General features: G+C 43.3%; 1 protein-coding gene across 1 annotated transcript; it reads left to right on the top strand.

Moving 5' to 3' along the window:
- The first annotated feature begins 3,951 nt into the window (after nucleotides 1-3,951).
- On the top strand, nucleotides 3,952-20,196 carry LOC134458295 (nucleotide-binding oligomerization domain-containing protein 2-like). Its single transcript, XM_063210526.1, has 8 exons — nucleotides 3,952-4,006; nucleotides 12,668-12,748; nucleotides 12,888-13,161; nucleotides 13,385-13,413; nucleotides 13,687-14,339; nucleotides 15,147-15,349; nucleotides 15,858-15,904; nucleotides 19,656-20,196. Exons 2-8 carry the CDS (start codon nucleotides 12,709-12,711, stop codon nucleotides 20,192-20,194), a joined length of 1,785 nt encoding a protein of 594 aa, XP_063066596.1. The 5' UTR covers nucleotides 3,952-4,006; nucleotides 12,668-12,708; the 3' UTR covers nucleotides 20,195-20,196.
- Nucleotides 20,197-20,918: the final 722 nt, after the last annotated feature.

A 20,918-nucleotide genomic window follows, 5' to 3' on the forward strand; every position in this document is an offset into this window, starting at 1 on the left:
ATAATATACGGTTCGTTTTTTATTATCCTTTAGGTGCAAGCACTAACTACTCTGTCACTCTATATACCAGATTTCCTCCACACCATGAAGAGGAAGGAAAGGCCAAAATCAACAACATCCCACCCGGCAATTTCCATGTATATCATTTATATAGACTTTCTTAATTATATCTTATATAATTATATTCCGCTTTCATTGCAAGTTTGCAAACTTTCTTTGCCTTCCAAAATGGTCAGAGCTAAATAAGAGCACAGGGTTTGTGCATGTACAACACGTGGCACCAATGAGTGTTCCACATGATGCGCGCTGCTGTTCCACCACACTAACGGTGAACTAGATGTGGTTTGGCCTGCAGAGTTTTTTTTTATCCACATATCGTGTTTAGACTTTAATGGATTAAAAAATATCCACATTTTAAAATACTCACATATGTGTAATCAGCACCTCAAAGTGAGTGATCTTTTTAACAGTGAAGGACCTAGAGAGCATTGGTGGGGAGGTCTGTCTGTGTCTGTCTCCCTGTCTGCCTGTCTGTCTCGTCTCCCTGTCTGTCTGTCTGTCTGTCTGTCTGTCTGTCTGTCTGCCTCCCCTGTGTGTGTGTGTGTGTGTGTGTGTGTGTGTGTGTGTGTGTGTGTGTGTGTGTGTGTGTGTGTGTGTGTGTGTGTGTGTGTGTGTGTGTGTGTGTGTGTGTGTGTGTGTCGATTTGTTTGTTTGATTTACCTACTCTCTGTCTGTTTTTTCGTCTATCTGTCTGTCTGCCCCCTCTCTGTCTTTCTGTCATTTATCTGCCTGTCTGTCTTTTTGTCTGCCTGTCTGTCCTCTTCTTTACCTGTCCCTCCTCTGTATCCACCTGTGTGTCTGTCTATTGTCTGTGTCTGTGTGGGAATACCAAGGGTGAGTGAGAAGATAGCTGTAAGGAGAATGAGACTCGCAGGACATTGCCAAAGGCACCCAGAACTGCCAGCCAGCAAACTGGTGCTATGGGAACCATCACATGGGTGCCAGTTAAATTGACGTCCCACACTAATATTTGTGGACATACTCAAGAAGGACGCCGGAGCCCAGAGTACCAGCGAACTGAAAAGATGTATGGAGAATCGGGATGACTGGAAGCAACGATGAAAGGCTCGTCTGAGGACGACCTAGAGAGAGAGAGAGAGTGTATCCTCTCTATATGTCTGTATGTCTGTCCCTCCTCTCTGTGTCTGTCTGTCTCTGTCTTTCTGTCTATCTATTTCTGTTTGTCTGTCTGTCAGTTTCTTCTCTCTAAGCGTCTGTCTGTCTAACGTCTGACTCCTCTGTCTACCTGTCCTCTTGTCTGTCCGCCTGATCACAGGATGTTGGGAAGAGCCAACACACACACACATTCTCTCTCTTTCTCTCTCTCTCTGTCTCTCTCTCTCTCTCTCTCTCTCTCTCTCTCTCTCTCTCTCTCTCTCTCTCTCTCTCTCTCTCTCTCTCTCTCTCTCTCTCTCTCTCACCTGGCATTTTTAAGTCAAGCCCTAACAGCCAACATGCATTATTATCATCTGACTACTCAAAGAGGCCTGCTGTAGCAGCATGAGGCCTGATACTATTGAGGGCTAGGCCAAAATCAACAACAGTCAAACAGGATCCAAGCACTTTGCCCCCAAAATTGGGGCCTCTTAAATTGAGATTGACTAATATACGTCATGAAAAAAATATTGAATTATATTACCACCACACTAACGGTGAACTAGATGTGGTTTGGCCTACAGAGAAGATGGACACTAGCGGTGAACTAGTTGTGGTTTGGACTAGAGAGAAGAGGGACACGAATGCCATGACCACTGAAACTGTTTGCCCCAGTTGGAAATCCCCCCATCTCTATCTGTGTCACGACAGCCTTAACAATAACAACAACAATAATAACATAAATGAAATGTAAACTTTGTACAAATGGACCTTTGTGGTTTGAAAGCAAATGAATCAAACCTAGAACAGTATATGTACTGCATGTTCATGTGTCTGCAGTCCAAAAAGAGAGATGGTATATATGTGTCCCAAATATCAGCAACCTTTAAAGGGACACTGTGTGAGATTTTTAGTTGTTTATTTCCAGAATTCATGCTGCCCATTCACTAATGTTACCTTTTCATGAATACTTACCACCATCACCAAATTCTAAGTATTCACTATGACTGGAAAAATTGCACTTTTCATACATGAAAAGGGTGATCTTCTCCATGGACCGCCATTTTGAATTTGCAAAAATAGCCGTTTTTAGCTGCAAACATGACTGTACTTGGACCACACTAAAAAGTATTTTTTTATTACTTAGTAAACTTTCATGTAAAGATCAAATTTGGCAATAGGCAGCCCAGTTTCAATGAGCAGCATAGTTGCAGTACCCTTTTTGACCATTTCCTGCACAGTGTCCCTTTAAGTCAGTCAGCTAATCTAGCCAGCTCTAAGAGCATGGGCCCTGCTGATCCTTGTCTGCCTTCTCGTGTAGGCCTAAAAGAGAAAACTAAAACCAGGGAATCTTTCTCATCTTGAAACTAAAACCACAGAATCTTTCTCATCTTGAAATTAAAACCAGGGAATCTTTCTCATCTTGAAATTGAAATCAGAGAATCTTTCTCATCTTGAAATTAAAGCTAGAGAATTCCCCTCATCATCAAGCCTGCCTATAATGGCACTCTTTAATGTCAGATCACTCACTATGAGTGTACGTAAATGACATTATAACATCCCTAAAATTGAACTGCATGTAGACAGACAAAGACAAGACAAAGAATGCGGAGACAGAAAGACAGACAGAACATCAGAAATAAAGACAAACAGACAGACAGGCTACTGGGCTAACAGGCTACATGCAACATGCCTTTAATGACGGTTAGGGATAGGAATTGTTTTGGCTTTGGCATAGTTGGCAGAACATGCCTATAATGACGGTTAGGGTTAGGAATTGCTTTGGTTTGGGCATAGTACATGTGCGGTCGGACTAATGTGCTGTTGGAACAATGGGATATAACCCACACATGCACATGCATGCACGCATGTGCACACATGCTCTCTCTCTCTCTCTCTCTCTCTCTCTCTCTCTCTCTCTCTCTCTCTCTCTCTCTCTCTCTCTCTCTCTCTCTCTCTCTCTCTCTCTCTCTCTCTCTCCCCCTCTCTCTCTCACTCCCACAGCATGTAGGCCTACCCAGAGCCGTCTAATAGGAGAATTGTCAACCCGGGGACCAGGAAGTCGGTTGGTGATGTGATTCACATAGATTCAAATATTTCTAAACGGCAACTTTCTGTCCGAAACACAGAACCATTACATACCAAACAAAGATGAAGTACAAATAAATTACATTTATCTTTACCACATTTTCTGTGTTCTACGGCCACCTCACAGAACTAAGTAACTACTTCTAGGAACTAAAGTCAATGGTGATTTACATGTAAAACGCTCTGCGAGGCTCCATGAGAGCCGCCATTGCTGTGGAAAGATTGGACCATTGAGGTCTATGGGAGTGACGCAACTCTCTTATTAGACGGCTCTGGGCCTACCTTGCTGGCGTTTCTCTGAGTGTGTTACAATATGCGACCTTTCCTCCTCCACTTGTGCTTGTTTCCTCGTACCAGGAAGTATGTCATGATGACATCACTGACAACAGCATTATATTTCAATATCATACAAAAGCTCAATAAAGTCTTTTTCTCACTTGCAATTAGGATGGTGAACGAAAAACAGTCCCTCAAAAGTTGTTGTGGCTAGGCTGACAGCTAGGAAACTTTATCGTTTTCTCCACGGAGGAGGTCCCAGGAGGCGGGGCGAGGCCACAAGCACAAGTGGAGGGAGCAAGGTTGCATATTGTAACGCACTCTCTGTAGTCACTTCCTGTCACAGAGACAAGCTTCTCAGACTCATCGCGCTCAGGAGCCACCAAGTGTAAGTTGGTGGAAGGAAACAGCAGCGTTCACTCAGCCTCGGAACTTGGACGACAACACAACAGCCCTCTCAAGAGCTTGGTGACTCTTTCATTTCAGGGTGAGTTATGATGCTTTGTTCATTTTGACAAAAAGTTCACAGTAGGGAAAAGGAATTGAAAGAGAAAAGGCACTTAGCCTAACATAACAATAAATCATAAAACACGTTTGCTTCCTGATTTTGTTAGATTTTTAATGTTTATAGTTTCCAGTGATAATGCTGGACATGCCAACCTTGTTTTTTAATTGGCACAATATAAAATAAATTCTCTATTTGTTGTCCTGTGGGGGGGAGGGGTTAGAACAACAAACAAACAACACACTAGAAGCCTATGTAAGACAAGGTGGAGAACCTTTTTCATTCAAGGCGCCACTTCAAATTCCTCCGAGAGCCGTAAAAGTCATCCAAGGGCTGTACTATGAACACAAACCAGGATTTCCCGCTGCATTTCAGGCCTATATCGAAGCCTTAAACCTTTACCACAGATCCGACCTATGGGTCCCCTGAAAACATATCTGAATGCTATTGCAAATGTAATTTCTAAGATTCTTTTACAACACGTGTCATATTTCATGAGAAGATGCATGACATTAAAATCATATGGAACACCCTCAAAAGCCGTAAACGGCCCTCAAGACATATTCAACCCTGCTATAGTAGGTGGCTCAGTCCCTGATGAAAGTTGAAGTACAGCGGAAGACAACTTGGATGAAATCCATTATATTCTCCTATATTACCCCATATTACCCCAAATGCAACTGCCCTCTCAAGTGTTTAGGGGTGATTTATTTTAGGGCAGGTTATTAGGATTTTGAATCGTGGCTATTGTAGGTTTCCTGAGAGTGAGAAAAGGACCACAATGCCCTATTCTGACTTAAAATGGTTCCATTCTTTCTGAAACTGCATAAAATGGTGGCTCGGGGAAGGTGCACCGTAGGCCTACTGCTGTTAATGCTGCACTTTTGACTAAACATTCCGGCACTTTGATGTTGTATCATGTAGCGGTATGTTCCCTTGCTGCCACATGTTCGTAATTGATCTATTCCGCTGGACAAGATCTATATTTAAAAAACATAAGCCAATTTATTTTTCAACTATCATGCTATACAAGTACTTAAAAATAGATAGGCTTAATAGTATCTATTTTGGCTTCTTGGTGTAGTGGGGAGCCCAAGGATGATGATGATGATGATGATGATGATGATGATGATTATTATTGCTGTTGTTGTTGTTGAAGTGTCCTATCTGGGGTCTTTCTTCAGCACCTTGTGCATCTCTCTCAGAATTCTACCACAGTGGGTTTACATACAGTGTTGAATCTCGCCCTCAAACCCGTGCCTGCAGTTCACCTAGGGAGCGCTGTCGAGACAGCAGAGGTCATAAGGCTGGCGCTAATAACTGACAATTGTGCTCGCTGTCTGCTGAAACTTGACAATATTACTCTACGTTCTGTGAAACCAATGTGGATTTCAATGAAATGTACAATAACATGGGAGTTATGTCCTTCTGATTTCCTACAGCTTTGGCATTTATGAGTCAGGCTCCGCTAGCATCTTGCTAACAAAATTGCTTTACGGCCGTCGTGATCACAGCAATGCAGCCGGCCGACCAATCCAAACGCAGTGTGTGAAGCCACTCGTGACGTCATATTGACAATAAAGACGTATTTTACAAAGATCCAGCAAGTTTAAACATTCAAACTAACTGCTGTTTGAAAGGATAATCTATCCTGCCTTTTGGAAAAATAAAATGAAACGATGATACCAATTCTCTCCCAAAGCAATGGCAGCATCGTGGTTGAGCTCCATGGGACCACATTCATTTCAACAGCCTCTGCGCTCCTTGGCGCTCCTCTGCGCTGTCTGGATGGCGCCACGTAGTGGACAGTACCACCCGGAAAAAGTAGCGAGATTGCTCTCTCGTACTACCCATAAACACTCTCTGATTCTACCTTTTCACTTTATGTCGTTCATTGCCTTTTGTTGGATTTCCCACTGCCAAAAAAGGTTTGAGTGGCTTTTTTGTTTGTTTCCTTGTTTACCAATATCCTGATGAGAATGAAACGTTTGAGTTTTTGTTTACTGTTTTGTAAGTCTTTCTGCACAGGCGCTCTCTGTCTGTAGTCTGGGCTCATGTTGTTTAGTTGGCCTACTCAAGCGTCTGCAGGAGAAGCGGAACCTTGCCTCTCGTTTTAAAACACAACTGATATAAACACACTCCTGACTTTGAGTAAAGTAAAGCAAAGAAATTTAATATATTATACACATGCACGGCTATCCAATATACATGTAAAAATGTCCATAAAATGATAGACTACAACAGAAGGATTCTATATCGTAACCTCTACCGTGTCTGATAGGCTACAACGTTTGGTTAGTGGTTGCCCTCGTCTGTGCGCGACCACACCCCCCGCGCAGAGGCTCTGCAACCGTCGCCGCACGCCTCAAGAAAATCCTGACTACACGTCAGACGGTTGCGAAGGTTGCAGAGAAAAGGCGCTGTGATTGGTCGTCTCGCTACTTCCGTGTTCTCGTGGCAGCACAGTTCTCCGGTAGTTTACGAGAGCCAAACTGTCAATGTTCTGTGAAAAACGAACGCTTCTTTTCTAGTGTGTGTAAATAAATGAAGCTACAATGACTGAATTAGTAAGTAACAAACAAACAATACATCAGTTTAGCACTCGCGGCACAATGCCTGCAGTCTGACTACTGTACGGTAGCCTTGTAGCTATGTAGCCAAATGTGGCTAACGACATGAGACCTTGTGCGCAGATCTATAACATAAACAGTGGTTAGCGACCAGGGGTCCGTATCTCGAAAGCGTCTTTGCTAACGTCGGTAGAAATGTCCTTCGTAAGAGCGACTCAACTCTGTCTTTACAGCGATGCTCACCACTGAATCCAAGGGAACGATGTTACGTCTTAAGGATGGTCTTAAGACGGTTAGCAACGACAATAATCGAGAAACGGACCCCAGAACCAATGGTCGCTGTTGCTGAACTATAATCTGCCTCTTAAGGCCAATTTATACTTATTGGCGCTGACGGTGGAAAAGCCTCTGCAACCGTCTGTGCGTGACCACGCCCCCTGCGCAGAGGATCTGCAACCGTCGTCGCGTGCCTCAAGAAAATCCTGACTACACGTCAAACGGTTGCGAAGGTCGCAGAGAAAAGGCGCTGTGATTGGTCATCTCGCTACTTCCTTGTTCTCGTGGCGGCACAGTTTTCCGGTAGTTTATGAGAGCCAAACTGTCAATATTCAGTGAAATAGGAATGCTTTCTTTCTAGTGTGTGTAAATAAATGAAGCTACAATGACTAAACTAGTAAGTAACAAACAAACAATACATCAGTTTAGCACTCGCTGCACAATGCCTGCAGTCTGACTACTGTGCTGTAGCCTTGTAGCTATGTAGCCAAATGTGGCTAACGACATGAGACCTCGTGCACAGATCTATAACATAAACAGTGGTTACCAGAACCAACGGGCGCCGTTGCTGAACTATAATCTGCCCTTTAGTCTGAGGGAAGACGGAAGCACTATGTCCTGATCTCCTACTGTTTAGTACCGACTTGACTGTTTTCTCTTCGTCGGCGCAGAGTCAAGCCGAGGGTACGGCGCGAGGACAGGAGGTTGGAAAGCTAAGGGGCGGGGCTATGGTCACCCTATTAGAGACGGTTTAGGTAGGAGGAGACGGGACAGTTGCCCCTATCTTGTTGACGCCTTCGGGGTGCTATTTCGCGATTAGTGAGACCAGATCTGAGAGTCAATGGGAAAAATGAATGGGGAAACTGAGTATAGGATGGGAGGGAACCCAGCGGTTGTGAAAACCACATGGTTGAAACCACCATGAAAAACTGATCAATCTAGACTACTTGGTTGTGTCATATGAAATAAAGCTTTTTAAGCCACTTTTCTCACTTTTTTTGACAGAGCGCAGGCGCAGTAGTTTCATAACAGCACGAGAGCAATGGCTTTTCACAACTGAGCATGCGCAACATTTCGCGTGCGCCGATGCAGCCAGATGATTGGATCACTGGCAACGCAGCTCAGCAGGCACATTGGCTCTTGTTACCAGAAAGGCGGGAAGACGCCATATTTGCATTACGAATCTTCACCGTTGATTTCTATGGACGCTTACACCAGCTGTCATGTCTCCTCCTACCTAAACCGTCTCTGACCCTATGTCGTCGTGTTGACGGTAGGACGTCCTTTTTGCTTTGACTACAAAGTTGTCTTGGAGACAGTCGCAGTAGCCTATCTGGTCTCATACTGCAACCTGCTGGTTAAAGCGTATAGTGCCAGCTGTCTTATCCAAAAACAAAGGCACAATATCCTGTGTGTTGTTTAATGAATTCAATCATAAACGTTGTAGAATCCACAATGAGCGTGTGCTCAACTTTATTGAACGAGCATAATGATAACCGTGTTATATGTTCAGTGTCCCTGGTTCTACTGACTTACTCATGCAGTCAACCTTACTTACATCGGTAGGTCCACCTTGTGGCCATGTCTGGAACTACAGTTATATGCATTCTGCATATCATATCAGAACATCCTGCAGGATATTAGGCTAAGAAAAACAGAATAAATAAATAGATAAAAACGAGAGCAAAAAATATACAACACGAGGAGTAACCACATATGAACATTTTTCTACATTTTGGAGATGCCAAGGTTTTGACAAAGTAGGCTAGACAAAATGTTTTCTGTTTTTTCCTCACTAAAATAGGAATGTAACTATTGCCGGAATATGTAACACATTTAAATATGTGTTGTGATTAACATATTTGAAATTGAGCAGTACTTAATCCAACAGTAATGCCAAAATACCATACAGATGATGACAGAATATCATACAGATCATACATTAGATGGCCTGATAACCAATCAAATGGGTGTATGGGTTGCTTGGGCGGGAGTTACAAAATAAGAAATGTGGCGGCCGTCCAACTTCCAACATTGCATTTTTTGCTTGATTTAAAAACCTTATTTGACAGAAATAGATCACTCCAAATTAACATTTGATTATTCAATGTTTTAAGATAGCTGGGTAAGCTAATGTTGGCATTTTACAGAACCAGACGGCCACAAGCTATTATTAGACCACTTCTTGTAGGCAGGGGCGCTGATAAAAATTTTGGGCCCCATGAAAGATTAAAATTTTGGCCCCCATAATGACAAATTATGTTATCAGCATCCTTTCAGGGCCCTGTTAGAGCTGTCGGGCCCTTAGAATCTGTAACACCTTACCCCCCCTCGCGGCACCCATGCTTGTAGGTGTAGAACAACATCACGGCCGTCAAATGATACCGTATTGGCCCGAATATAAGACGTGGTTTTTGTTCTAAAAATAGTACTCTAAAAAGGGGGGTCGTCTTATTTCCGCGCGCTAGACTAAAAACATTTTTGTAATTTTTTTTTTATGTACTTTACCTGAATGCGGCCATTATGCTTCACAACAATGACACAAAACTCAATAGCCTTATGGATAGGGCTAGAGATTGTTTTGTCCATCTCAAATATGCATATGCTAACTGCGTTTCGTGATGAGTGTTGCACCGCCCGTCTATCAACTGTCAATGTCAACGCGATGCGGGCCGACAATGCGAGGGGGAAAACACAACAGTCAATCGCGATGCGTTGCTCTGTTTTTATTTGTGTTCGGTTTTACAGTCTCATCAGGAAAGCTTTGGTTGTTCTCTCTGGTCACCAGTACAACTTGAAACTAAAGAAATGAAGGGTGATTTGATGAACAACCTGTAGGCTAAGTTTTGGATGCTGTCATCAGCCAATGAATGGTCATTCATGTGCGCGAGAGAGCGGCGCCTTTACAGGTGGTGCCTATTTGACGATATCCCTCACAACAATACAGCGACAGAGAGTAATGGTTAGGGGAAGAGATTGTCTTGTTCATATAAAATCACTAAGAGTTTTACCCTTGGCACGAAATGAATGCCAATCGGACTTCTAATGTCAACGGTGCTGATAGGCAGCGCATGGGTTTCAAATGCAATGCGTCAATCTGCTTTTGGTCACGTTCGGTTTCTACAGTCCAACGGAAAACTCTGGATGCATAAAACGAACGGCGATTTGGCGAGACGGCTGCTGGTTAGATATTGCTGTCAACAAAGCATTTTGCCAAAATCTGTGCATTGCACAATAGATAGTCTATCTCTACTGGACTGGTTGCCTGGCTGGTGCAGACTGATGCTCTGCGAGTGTAGTATGGAATGTTGTGTCGCACTTAGAACAGTCACACCCAGGCGGCTGTACAGTAGGTGCCTACTGGCGCTTGTCAGGTAATCACTGAAGTGAGCAAAGAAAGGAAAAGGGTATGAGTAGCTATCTGTAGTTTTTTTATCATGAAAATTACATTGTGAAATTTGTTCTATGTAAAAAGCCTACGCTTTTCCAACAAATTAAAAATTGCATTTTGAAAGAAGTTTCCAATGTGAAACTAAATTTAGTCTTCAAAAAACTTTTTTCCCCAAAACATGAACCTGAAAAGGGGGGTCGTCTTATATTCAGGATCGTCTTATATTCGGGCTAATACGGTATTTAGGATCAAAACACATTGTTAGTCCATGTAGACATTTTGTTGTGATACTGAGTGGGTTCTGTGCAAAGAGCCGTCAGCTGTTTGCGATCTCGGGAGTCTGGGGGTTACTGGGATTATGATGCCTGCCGCCTGTTGTGTGTGTGTGTGTAGAATAGTAAACCAACGCCACCCACTGGACGCCAACATTTTTTGACTGCGAGTGGGTCTGGCCTCCCATCGTTGTTTGGTCTGCCAGGCTTGCCAAGAATCTGGCAAACCAATCACAATGCAGAGATGTGTTTTGAATCAAAGCGGACGGGGTTTTGAGGGTACCCTCTGAGTGCGTTCCAATATGCGACCTTGCCTCCTCCACTTGTGATTGTCTCCTCATACCAGGAATCACTGACAACAGCATTATATTTCCAATATCTTGCAAAAGCTCAATTGTAGAGTCTTTTTCTCATTTGCAATTGGGATGGTTCTGACAGCTGGGAAGGCTAGTTCTGACAGCTGGGAAACTTTATCGTTTTCTCCAAGGAGGAGGGGCCAGGAGGCGGGGCGAGGAAACAAGCACAAGTGGTGGAGGCAAGGCCGCATATTGTAACGCGATCTCTATCTCCCCCCTACTCAATTAGCTCACAAATGAAGGCAAATTGTGTTTCAGCTCTGCTGGCAGCTAACAAGTAGCCTACTGGTGCTTAAAAACGAATTGCTTGATAAACTTTTCACACTTGTAAACAGTCCCCAAATGGTTCGTTTAAGATGCTAAGGCCTTCCTAAGACTACAAACAAAATTATGATCAACTTCAGGATTTATTATTGGCTGTTGCATTTAATCAACATTACTTCAAATGTGCCATTTTCTTCTTGACAAAACCTGAGGTGTCCTCCTCTTTGCTGGGTCAATGATAGGCCTATTATTGCGTATTCTCACTGTCAGAGCTGCATGAACAGTCATAATAAGCAACATTTGTTTGAAAAGTGTTATCTTCAGGCTTATTGGTTTTCTCACTAAGAATAAATCTTTATGAATATAGTCTGCAAATATAGGCTATAGGTCATTAAAAAAATACTGAAAGGTGGCAATGAGAGTTAGGCAGGCACCTCACCCCACAGTGCTCCAGGAAAATGCAGGGCCTGTATGAGAGAAATTGTCCCCCATTCTGTCACTGGAAACTAAATATCTGCTGTGGGTGTGAGTGCGTGTGTTTTGTAATTACAAAGGCTTTTTTTTTGGGGGGGTGTTGTGTTGGCCCTTTTTGACAGACAACCGTTTATCCCGCCCACACAGCCCCCAGCTACACTAGACCCCTGTCAGCTTTCTGCTGTAGGGGTTAAGCTCACTAGGCTGTAACAACAGAGTCTAACAATCTCATTAGCTAAAATCATACAATGATCTAACAGCTTTGTAATATTATGTGCTAGTGTCGTAATTATACCACAAATATACTTTTAATTTGACTTTTGACAGCTGTGCCTGTCCATTTTCATCCAGAATGCATTCCGCAGACGCTGCAGGAAATCAAAGGTCATATCAAATCAAATGGAAATCAATATTTTCAAATGCACCTATTTTTTAATGATGATCACCCCCCCCCCCCCCCCCCCCCCCCATTGAATTTCAACCACTCTCCTCAGGAGGCGGAACCGGTCACAATTGCAAGGAGAAACATCTACAAACACTCATTTATACTGAATGCAATTTCCATGGTCAACAAGCGATGGAAAAGTCAGACATATGAAGGGTCCGATATCTCACTTGTGTATAATATGTATGCTGGGAAGGGTGCACTGGAATGAGTGTCTGTGTGTTTTCATGTGATGAGCTATGTTCATGCAGTACAGTCATTCTATTCTATTCTATTCTTTTCTAAAGCTAGCAAGGCAGCTCGCAGTTGCCCCCCCACCATCTCGTCAGCACTTGCCATGAAAAATGATGTGCACTCCTCAATAGTGAGTGTTTCACATGCGTTTTATATCACGTCTTGCACCCATTCTGAACTAGTTCAGTTTGTATAGGACAGTCAATGCTTTCTAAACATATTCAACAAAACCCTGGTGTTCTAAAACGGCTCTCTGCAGGATTAATGTCTTTAGGGAAGGTCATAATGAAAGGAACACTATTGTGAAAGAGAGAATGGTCTCCCTCCTGAAATGACATTAGCAGCATCTTCCCTTGATCAGATCCATGAGAAGTGTCCAACAGCAGCAGAGCTGACGGAGTCATGGAGGAAGAAGAGAACACGGCCTCTGCATCAAACAAAGGTGTTTAACTCTTTTCTATCTAGACTCATGATGAACCCAGTGAATTCAGTTAACAATTTTGTTTACACAACTGCCCATTACCATGGCAACACTGGAGAGAGAGAATGACACTAAAATGTCATCAAAACTTTATTTCAAGGCTATTTCCGAGATCAGCTGTCTAGGGTTCGTCCTGAGCTCATCAAGAGAATAACGGCAGCTGTTCTCAAAGGTCTCTTGGATAAACTTCAAGCCCACAGCCCTCCTGTGATAAATAATGAAGAGGCAAAGGAGATCTTGCAGAGATCCAGTGTGGAGCAGGACCAAGTCAGGTCCCTGGTTGATGTGGTGGATAAGAAGGGAGACAAAGCATGTGAAATTTTGATGTCATACCTTAAAGAACTGGACAACTACCTCTACCAAGACCTTGACTTGTAAGAAGAACACTATTTTGGTGCATTAGTGATGTGTATGTTAGTCTAAGGGATCAAATGTCAGCTGCATACAAGTACATTAAAAAGTACATTCATTGTCATGTGACATACAGTATAAGAATGCAAAATGTTTTGTTTGATTATTTTAAAAGATATTTATCATATTCGTACCACAATATATTTGCCTACTGACCTCTTCATTTGTATACTGTAATTCCCTCAGAGTTCCACCCACTGACAAAGGACGAGATGGTGAGCAAATTACAGCTATTTCCAACCGTCTGTAAATTGTGACATACTGTAGCATACAGCATAGCACCTTAGGGATTGCATCCTGAAGGAAATGCAGTGGAAATGTAGCTTTGTCTTGTAATACACTTGTCAGTATAAACACTACCCAAATCATATTCCCTTATTAATATTTTGTACATTTATCTGTATACATTGATTATACAATTTATAATTAGGAACAACCTGCTTCTTTTCCTGCCTGCAATATGCTGCTTCCCTTTCATTTCTCCTTAGTGATGGAGATGTCTTCACTGAAACAAACTGTTCAGTCCATCTTCATTGAGAAGTTTGGTTTCATAGCTCAAGATATGGAAACAGGGAAGAAACAAAAATTGCAGGACATCTTTACCGACATTTGTATCATAGAAGGTCCCAGAGGCGTCAATGATGAACATGAATTGTCTGCAATGGATGCAAGACTGGATGAGACTAGGACCACCTCTGCGATCATCAAGACAGTGAAGTTGTCTGACATATTTTCTGACCACTATGTCACAGGAAAACCTGTCAGAAAGGTCTTGACCCTGGGAATAGCAGGAGGAGGGAAAACATTTGCCGTGCAAAAGTTTGTCTTGGACTGGGCAGAAGGAACTCAAAATCAAAATATACACCTGGTTTTTGTGCTTCCATTTAGGGAGTTGAACATGCACACTGACAAAGATTACAGCCTTTTTGGGCTTCTACAGAAATTTTACCCTGATTGTGAAGAGCTGACCAAAGCCTTTGCAAACAAAAAGAATTTAGTTCTTTTTGTTTTGGATGGTCTGGACGAGAGCAGGATGGAACTCTTCAAAATGTCCATCAGTGACCCAACAAAAGAAACATCAATTGCAGAGCTTATCACAAGTCTGATCACAGGTGACCTGCTATCATCTGCACTTATCTGGGTGACATCAAGACCTGCTGCTGCCAACAAAAAAATACAAGATTGCTTCGACGTTGTGACAGAAATTCAAGGTTTCAATGAATGCCAAAGAGAGGAATATTTTGAAAGGGCTGTCCCAGGGAAAGCTGAAGAAATCATAGAATACCTGAAAGAAAAAAGAAGCCTCTTCCTAATGTGCAATGTTCCAGTCTTCTGTCATATCATTGCAGTTGTGCTTGGTGAAGATAAAGAGGATCCATGTCTTTCCAGCCAGGGGAAAAGTCAGAGCAGGAAAAAAACAGATCGTCATCAGGGGATGCCTAAAACCTTAACAGAAATGTATGCTCGCTACTGCGTTCTTCAAATCAGAAGAATGAATGAGAAGTACTTCAAAGAAGAAGACAAGATGTATGCGGAACGAAAAGGGGACCTCCTCATTAAACTTGGTGCACTGGCATTCAAATATTTGGAGAAGGGTACTGTAATATTTTCCAAGGAGGACCTGCGTGAATGTGGCATTGACGAGAAATATGGAGCATTGCAGGCAGGACTCTGTGCGCAGATCTTCAGAAAAGAAAATGCTGAATCTGGAGAAAGCATGTTCAGTTTTGTGCATCTGAGTGTACAGGAATTCCTGGCAGCTCTTTACATGCTCCACATGCATGCAACTGGCCAGACTAATATCTTTCTTACTTCTTCCATGCAAAAGATGAAGTGGCAGTTCAACAAGTCGAGGTTCAACCTCTACAAGGTTTGTCTGAAAAAGGCATTACTGAGCCAAAATGGACATTTGGATCTTTTTGTGCGCTTCCTTCTTGGACTGGCACAGTTGTTGGAACGACCAGAAATCAAGCACCCCCTGGATGGAATTCTACCACATCTGTCAGAGGATGTCAAGGAAATGAGCATCACAAAAACAGTTGATTACATCAAGAGGCAGATCAACAAGTCAAACTCATCAGAACGGATCATCAACCTATTCCATTGCTTGAATGAGCTTGGGGACAACTCGATGATTGAAGCGATTGACAGGTACTTCCAATAAAACGAAATATAAACTTCATTTTAGCAGCGTTTTGGTCATTCTTACACTGACCAATGTCTTCCTTTCTATCCCCCATCTATTCTAACAATGTCATGGACATTTTCAAGTATTATTATCACTTACAGCCCCCCCCCTCCCCCAACCCAACAACACTTTGCCATATTGTGTCACACTCTTCAAGCAAAAAATTGTCATTACATGTTTGAAAATTAAGTTTGTTTTGTTTTGCTTGGAGGCTCCTTTAAAACTGTTATTCAACATCTTGGAGATTTAAAAGTAAAATCTGTAAAATTGGGATGACTTAAAAAGGCATTGAACGTTGATTGTCCCCCCTCCATCTTGGTGTGTGTGTGTGTGTGTATGTGTGTGTGTGTGTGTGTGTGTGTGTGTGTGTGTGTGTGTGTGTGTGTGTGTGTGTGTGTGTGTGTGTGTGTGTGTGTGTGTGTGTGTGTGTGTATGCGTGTGCGTGTGCGTGTGTGTACTTTTCTAAAACAGTACAGACGACTGTGGACAAGTCAGACTGAATCCAGGTCTACGTAAATGTAAGTCTTAACTAATGTCTAATGACTTTTGGTGTTCATTAAGCTTTGTGTGTATTGCACTTGTGTTGTATGGCTTATAAATGCATTGTTTCTGTTTGCGCTCTGTTGGATACATTTTGAAATTAATTTATATTTCATGTTATTAATTCGAACCACCCTTTCCTCTCATATAATTGAAGTTTTAACTCAGTCCTTTCCTTCTGGAATAGCCAAGTCCCAAGTCACGGGAGAACCCATTTTTTACTTCCCATGCGTTGGCTCCAAAATCGAGAAAAAAAAAAAAATTAATACGTTTTTTTTATTTTAAGGATTCTGAATCTACACATTCTAAAGCACATTCTGTTTGATTTTCGTAATTATGTGATGAACAGAACTGACATAGATCATGAAAACAGCTCCTACAAAGGCTCAGAGCCGCCGGAGGCTGGGCAACAGAGAGAGGCGGTTCTGCGACTCCACTTACCCCAACCATCCAATAATTAGTCCATGCAAATAACCCACAGCAACCAATGAAAATACACACAAAGCAAATCAATAGGAAATCAAACACAATATTAAAGGAGCTGGGAAAAGCCCAGCAAAACAAATAAATAAAGACTGAGCCTGAGTGGTCCTTAAAGGGACACTGTGTGAGATTTTTAGTTGTTTATTTCCAGAATTCATGCTGCCCATTCACTAATGTTACCTTTTTCATGAATGCTTACCACCAGCATCACATTCTATTGTATTCATTATGACTGGAAAAATTGCACTTTTCATACATGAAAAGGGGGATCTTCTCCATGGTCTGCCATTTTGAATTTCCAAAAATAGCCATTTTTAGCTGCAAAAATGACTGTACTTGGACCATACTAGAAAATATTTGTTTATTAGTTAGTAGACTTTCATGCAAATATCAAATTTGGCAATAGGCAGCCCAGTTTCAATAAGCAGCATGGTTGTAGTACCTTTTTTGACCATTTCCGGCACAGTGTCTCTTTAAGGGGGGTTTCACGGTGGGCGCAGCCACCAAACACCTGCTCACCCGCAAGTAACGTGGCCAAAGCGGGCAGAAAGACACGTAGACAGATCACCTGCCATGCAGGGGAGCAGAGCAACACCAAACCAGGTGATTGTGCTATGGCACTGCAGCGGGACAAACTTAACAGAAAATCACACAGGCAACAACACAGAAGGACAAAGAAAGAAAAAGGAAACTAAACAAAAACTTCTCGCTGCCAAACAGCAGCTGGGCCCGGGCACACGCCGAGTTGTCCTCTTCCTGGAGACTGCCAACAAACACAAAGAAAGCTACTGTCATTTACTTTGCCATGGAGTAAGACATTAGGCCTACTGATGGTGCACGTGGAGGATACCGACCTTAGGATGCACGCGCAACTGGCACGCACTAGCCTTGGAGAGCCATCACGTCACACGTCACGACGGTGATCCACGACCACGGGCAGGCTTACCCAACAGAGGCGTTTCCAAATTAGAACTACACCATGGCAATAAACATGCATTATTGGTGTGGATTAAACCACTGCTTACCATGGTCTGAAACACGGAGCGCTTTTTCCAGCTTATCAGCACAATACCAACATTGATTAGGAATGCTTAGTTAAGGTTAGGCGATCACGTTTACGCTGCCTCCAGAGAACAGAGCCCGAGCCCACGCCAAAGAGTATAGACTGGCTTTGAGCGGAAGACGTCAGCCAGGAAACAGCGCCCTGGCCAGGTATAACGCCCGCCTCCGCTGCCAATCAAACGGGCACAGACGTGCATCGCAGGTGCGCCCTGTTACACTTGGAAGCGACTGGACTTCTTCTTGGGGCGTGAAAATACATTCAGCTCCTCAATTTGAACTCGGAGAGCCAAAGAGTGCATAATTTAAAAGAACTAGTTATTAGCCCTGACTTGGCCAAACGGTATGCCACTCGTCTACCATGCAGCTGACCCGGGTTCGATTCCCAGCCCGGGTCCTTTGCCGGCCCTTCCCCGTCTCTCGCTTCCTGTCACCACCTTCACTATCTTATCATAAATGAAAATAAAAACAGCAAAAAATATCTTTAAAAAAGAAAAGATTTATTTGCGTTTCAAGGGGAAAACACATTTGTTAGCTAAAGTAACCCTCGCTATACACATATCGAAAGCTGAGATTCTCGGCTTTTGAACAAGCCCTGACATGTGTCTGTAGGTCTAAGGCAAAATATTCGGTGGCTGTTCAAAAAATGTCAAAAATTGATGAAACTGGCTGGAAGTCAAGCATTAAAATTGCAAACAATACCTGGGATCCAATGTGTTAAAGCCTGGGGATTTTGAATGAGTTAAATACCCTTATGAAACCTACATAAGCCTAATGAGAACTTTATGTATGGAATAGCGGACACCTCGAAGGCCGCTATTCCGCTTATCACCCGGTTACCAGCATTTAAATATTAATTTATTAATATGTTGATGTAAGGCTTCGTGAGAAAGTAGATTCACCACTGCGCTTTGTACGTTGCCATGGGCACCACTTCCTAATCTAGTGAGACGCGCCTCTATCGGAGGCATGTAAGGACGCGCGCAGAATGTTGGTGACTTGACAACCAAATGCGATAGAATTGACGACTGGGTTTTTGACTTGACAACCAGATGCGATAGAACTAACGACGCGGTCTTGACTAGACAACCAGATGCGATAGAACTAGTAACGGCACTTCGCCAGAAAGTTAGAGAAGAAGCAACTTGGACGCCCGCACGCCCGCATGACATCATAGGTGTCCTGCTACCGGGGAATAAAGGACACCTGCTCAGCCAATCAGAAGACGTTGCGTCTGCTCACTGGGTGATAAGTGTGTTTTATATAGGGGCACGCAGTAAACAAATCAGAACACAATGGTCACATGAGAAGTCCAGTGAAAAAGACCTTGCATCCTTGCATGAAATAGACTTTGCAACTGTGCAGAGTTCTACTTATTAATATCAACCATTTCGTTTTATCAGCAAACCTGAGGAGGATTTTACTGATCAAAGGGATAGTGAGGAACCGACTGCTATGGTACTTTGTAATTCATTACCTTCAACATTGGTACTTTTGTTGCTTGAAGCAGTTGGTATCTCGAGCTTGTAAACTGATGATCAGCTGTTCGGTAGCTCAGCTTGATGGACAATCCCAGAGGAAATGCCACATAGTGGTCTGCATGCTCAATTGCGAAAAGGACCTAAACTCAATGGGGAGCCCATATCATGGGCAGTCATGATAAGCGGTTAGGACATCAGACTTGTAGCCCAAAGGTTGTCGGTTCGACTCCCGACCCACCAGGTTGGTTGGGGGAATAGTTAGCCAGCGCTTTCCCCCATCCTCCTACTTGACTGAGGTACCCTGAGCATAGTGCCGTCCCGCTGCACTGCTCCCTTTCTGCCCCCTTGCACAGGTGAGGCATGAATGCAATTTTGTTGTGTGCAATGTTCCCTTATACGCTGTGGAGTGCTGTGTCACAATGACAATGGGAGTTGAAGTTTCCCAGTTGGGGCTTCCATATTGACATGACACTGTGTGAAAAAAAAACAATGATGGATTTTTTACTCGCTATTTGCGATTTGCAGGTGCCCTATGCGCTTCACCTAATATACAGTGTATATAACGTAATATATACAGTACATTACTGGGGCCATCAGATTTCAGGGGGGTCCAAAGTCCGGCTCAGTGTGTGTGTGTGTGTGCGTGTGTGCGTGTGTGTGTGCTTGTGTGCGAGTTCTGTCTGACATGTTCTCCTCTCGTCTGCAGATGCCTGTGATGTCACACTGGACCCAGGCACAGCAAGCAGATATCTCTCTCTTTCTGAGGGGAACAGGAAGGTGACAAATGAGGGTAAGGATCAGCGGTATCCTGACCACGAAGACAGATTTGAAATCTGGCATCAGGTGTTGTGTAGAGAGGGTCTGTCTGGACGCTGCTACTGGGAGGCTGAGTGGAGTGGGGATGATGGGGCTGGTATAGCTGTGGCCTATAAAAGCATCCAGAGGAAAGGGGATGGTGATAATGTCATAATGGGATGGAATGCCAAGTCCTGGTCACTCTCCTGCTCTACTGGCAGTTGCGCTGTCTACCACAATAATAAACGCACTGCCATACCTGCCACCTCTTCCCGCTCCAGAAGAGTAGGAGTGTACCTGGACTGGCTGGCCGGCACTCTGTCCTTTTACAGCGTCTCCTCTGGCACACTCACACACCTGCACACGTTCCACTGCACCTTCACTGAGCCCCTCTATCCTGGGTTTACAGTTTGGGGGGGCTCCTCAGTGTCCCTGTGCCAGATCACATGACCTCCTCGTGCTAACGCACCACATATGCATTCACACACACACACACACACACACACACACACACACACACACACACACACACACACACACACACACACACACACACACACACACACACACACACACACACACACACACACACACACACACACACAGACTCCAGAAGGATACCTTCAGGGCCCACCAATGGGCCCCAGCCAGCAATTTGAGAATCACTGGTGTACTAAATGTACTAAAATTACAGTGTAACTTTAGAGTGTTTTTCATCCTTGTAAGGTGTTAGTGTTTTTGTTGCATGTAAGGTGTTTGGGTCATTTTGACCCAGGCATATAGAAAAATACATTTAAAAGGGGAAACAATCATAGCTCATTCCCTTCACCATATTCCCTGTCCTCTATTTATCATGCTTGTCAATTTCTCTGTATATATGTTTTTGAGAGTGAGAAATACAGAGAGATAAAGATAAGGAGACGGAGAGGAAAGTGAGTAAATTCAATCCAAGCTCCTGGATTGAGCCACCAGTGCTCTTATCATGCAAGGTTGAAACATTGATGCACAACTTAAGGACCGAACACTGTATCTGCACTCCTTTCCCCACATAATTCACCCTCTTCCTTGTCTACTCAACATGTGATCAGTATTGTATTAGAGAGTTAAGAAAATATTGATGCATAAGCCCCCAAAATGATACGGGTCAAAATGACAAGGGAACATCTCCTGTGTG

The sequence above is a fragment of the Engraulis encrasicolus genome, chromosome 1, assembly GCF_034702125.1.
Source record: "Engraulis encrasicolus isolate BLACKSEA-1 chromosome 1, IST_EnEncr_1.0, whole genome shotgun sequence".
Taxonomy (NCBI): domain Eukaryota; kingdom Metazoa; phylum Chordata; class Actinopteri; order Clupeiformes; family Engraulidae; genus Engraulis; species Engraulis encrasicolus.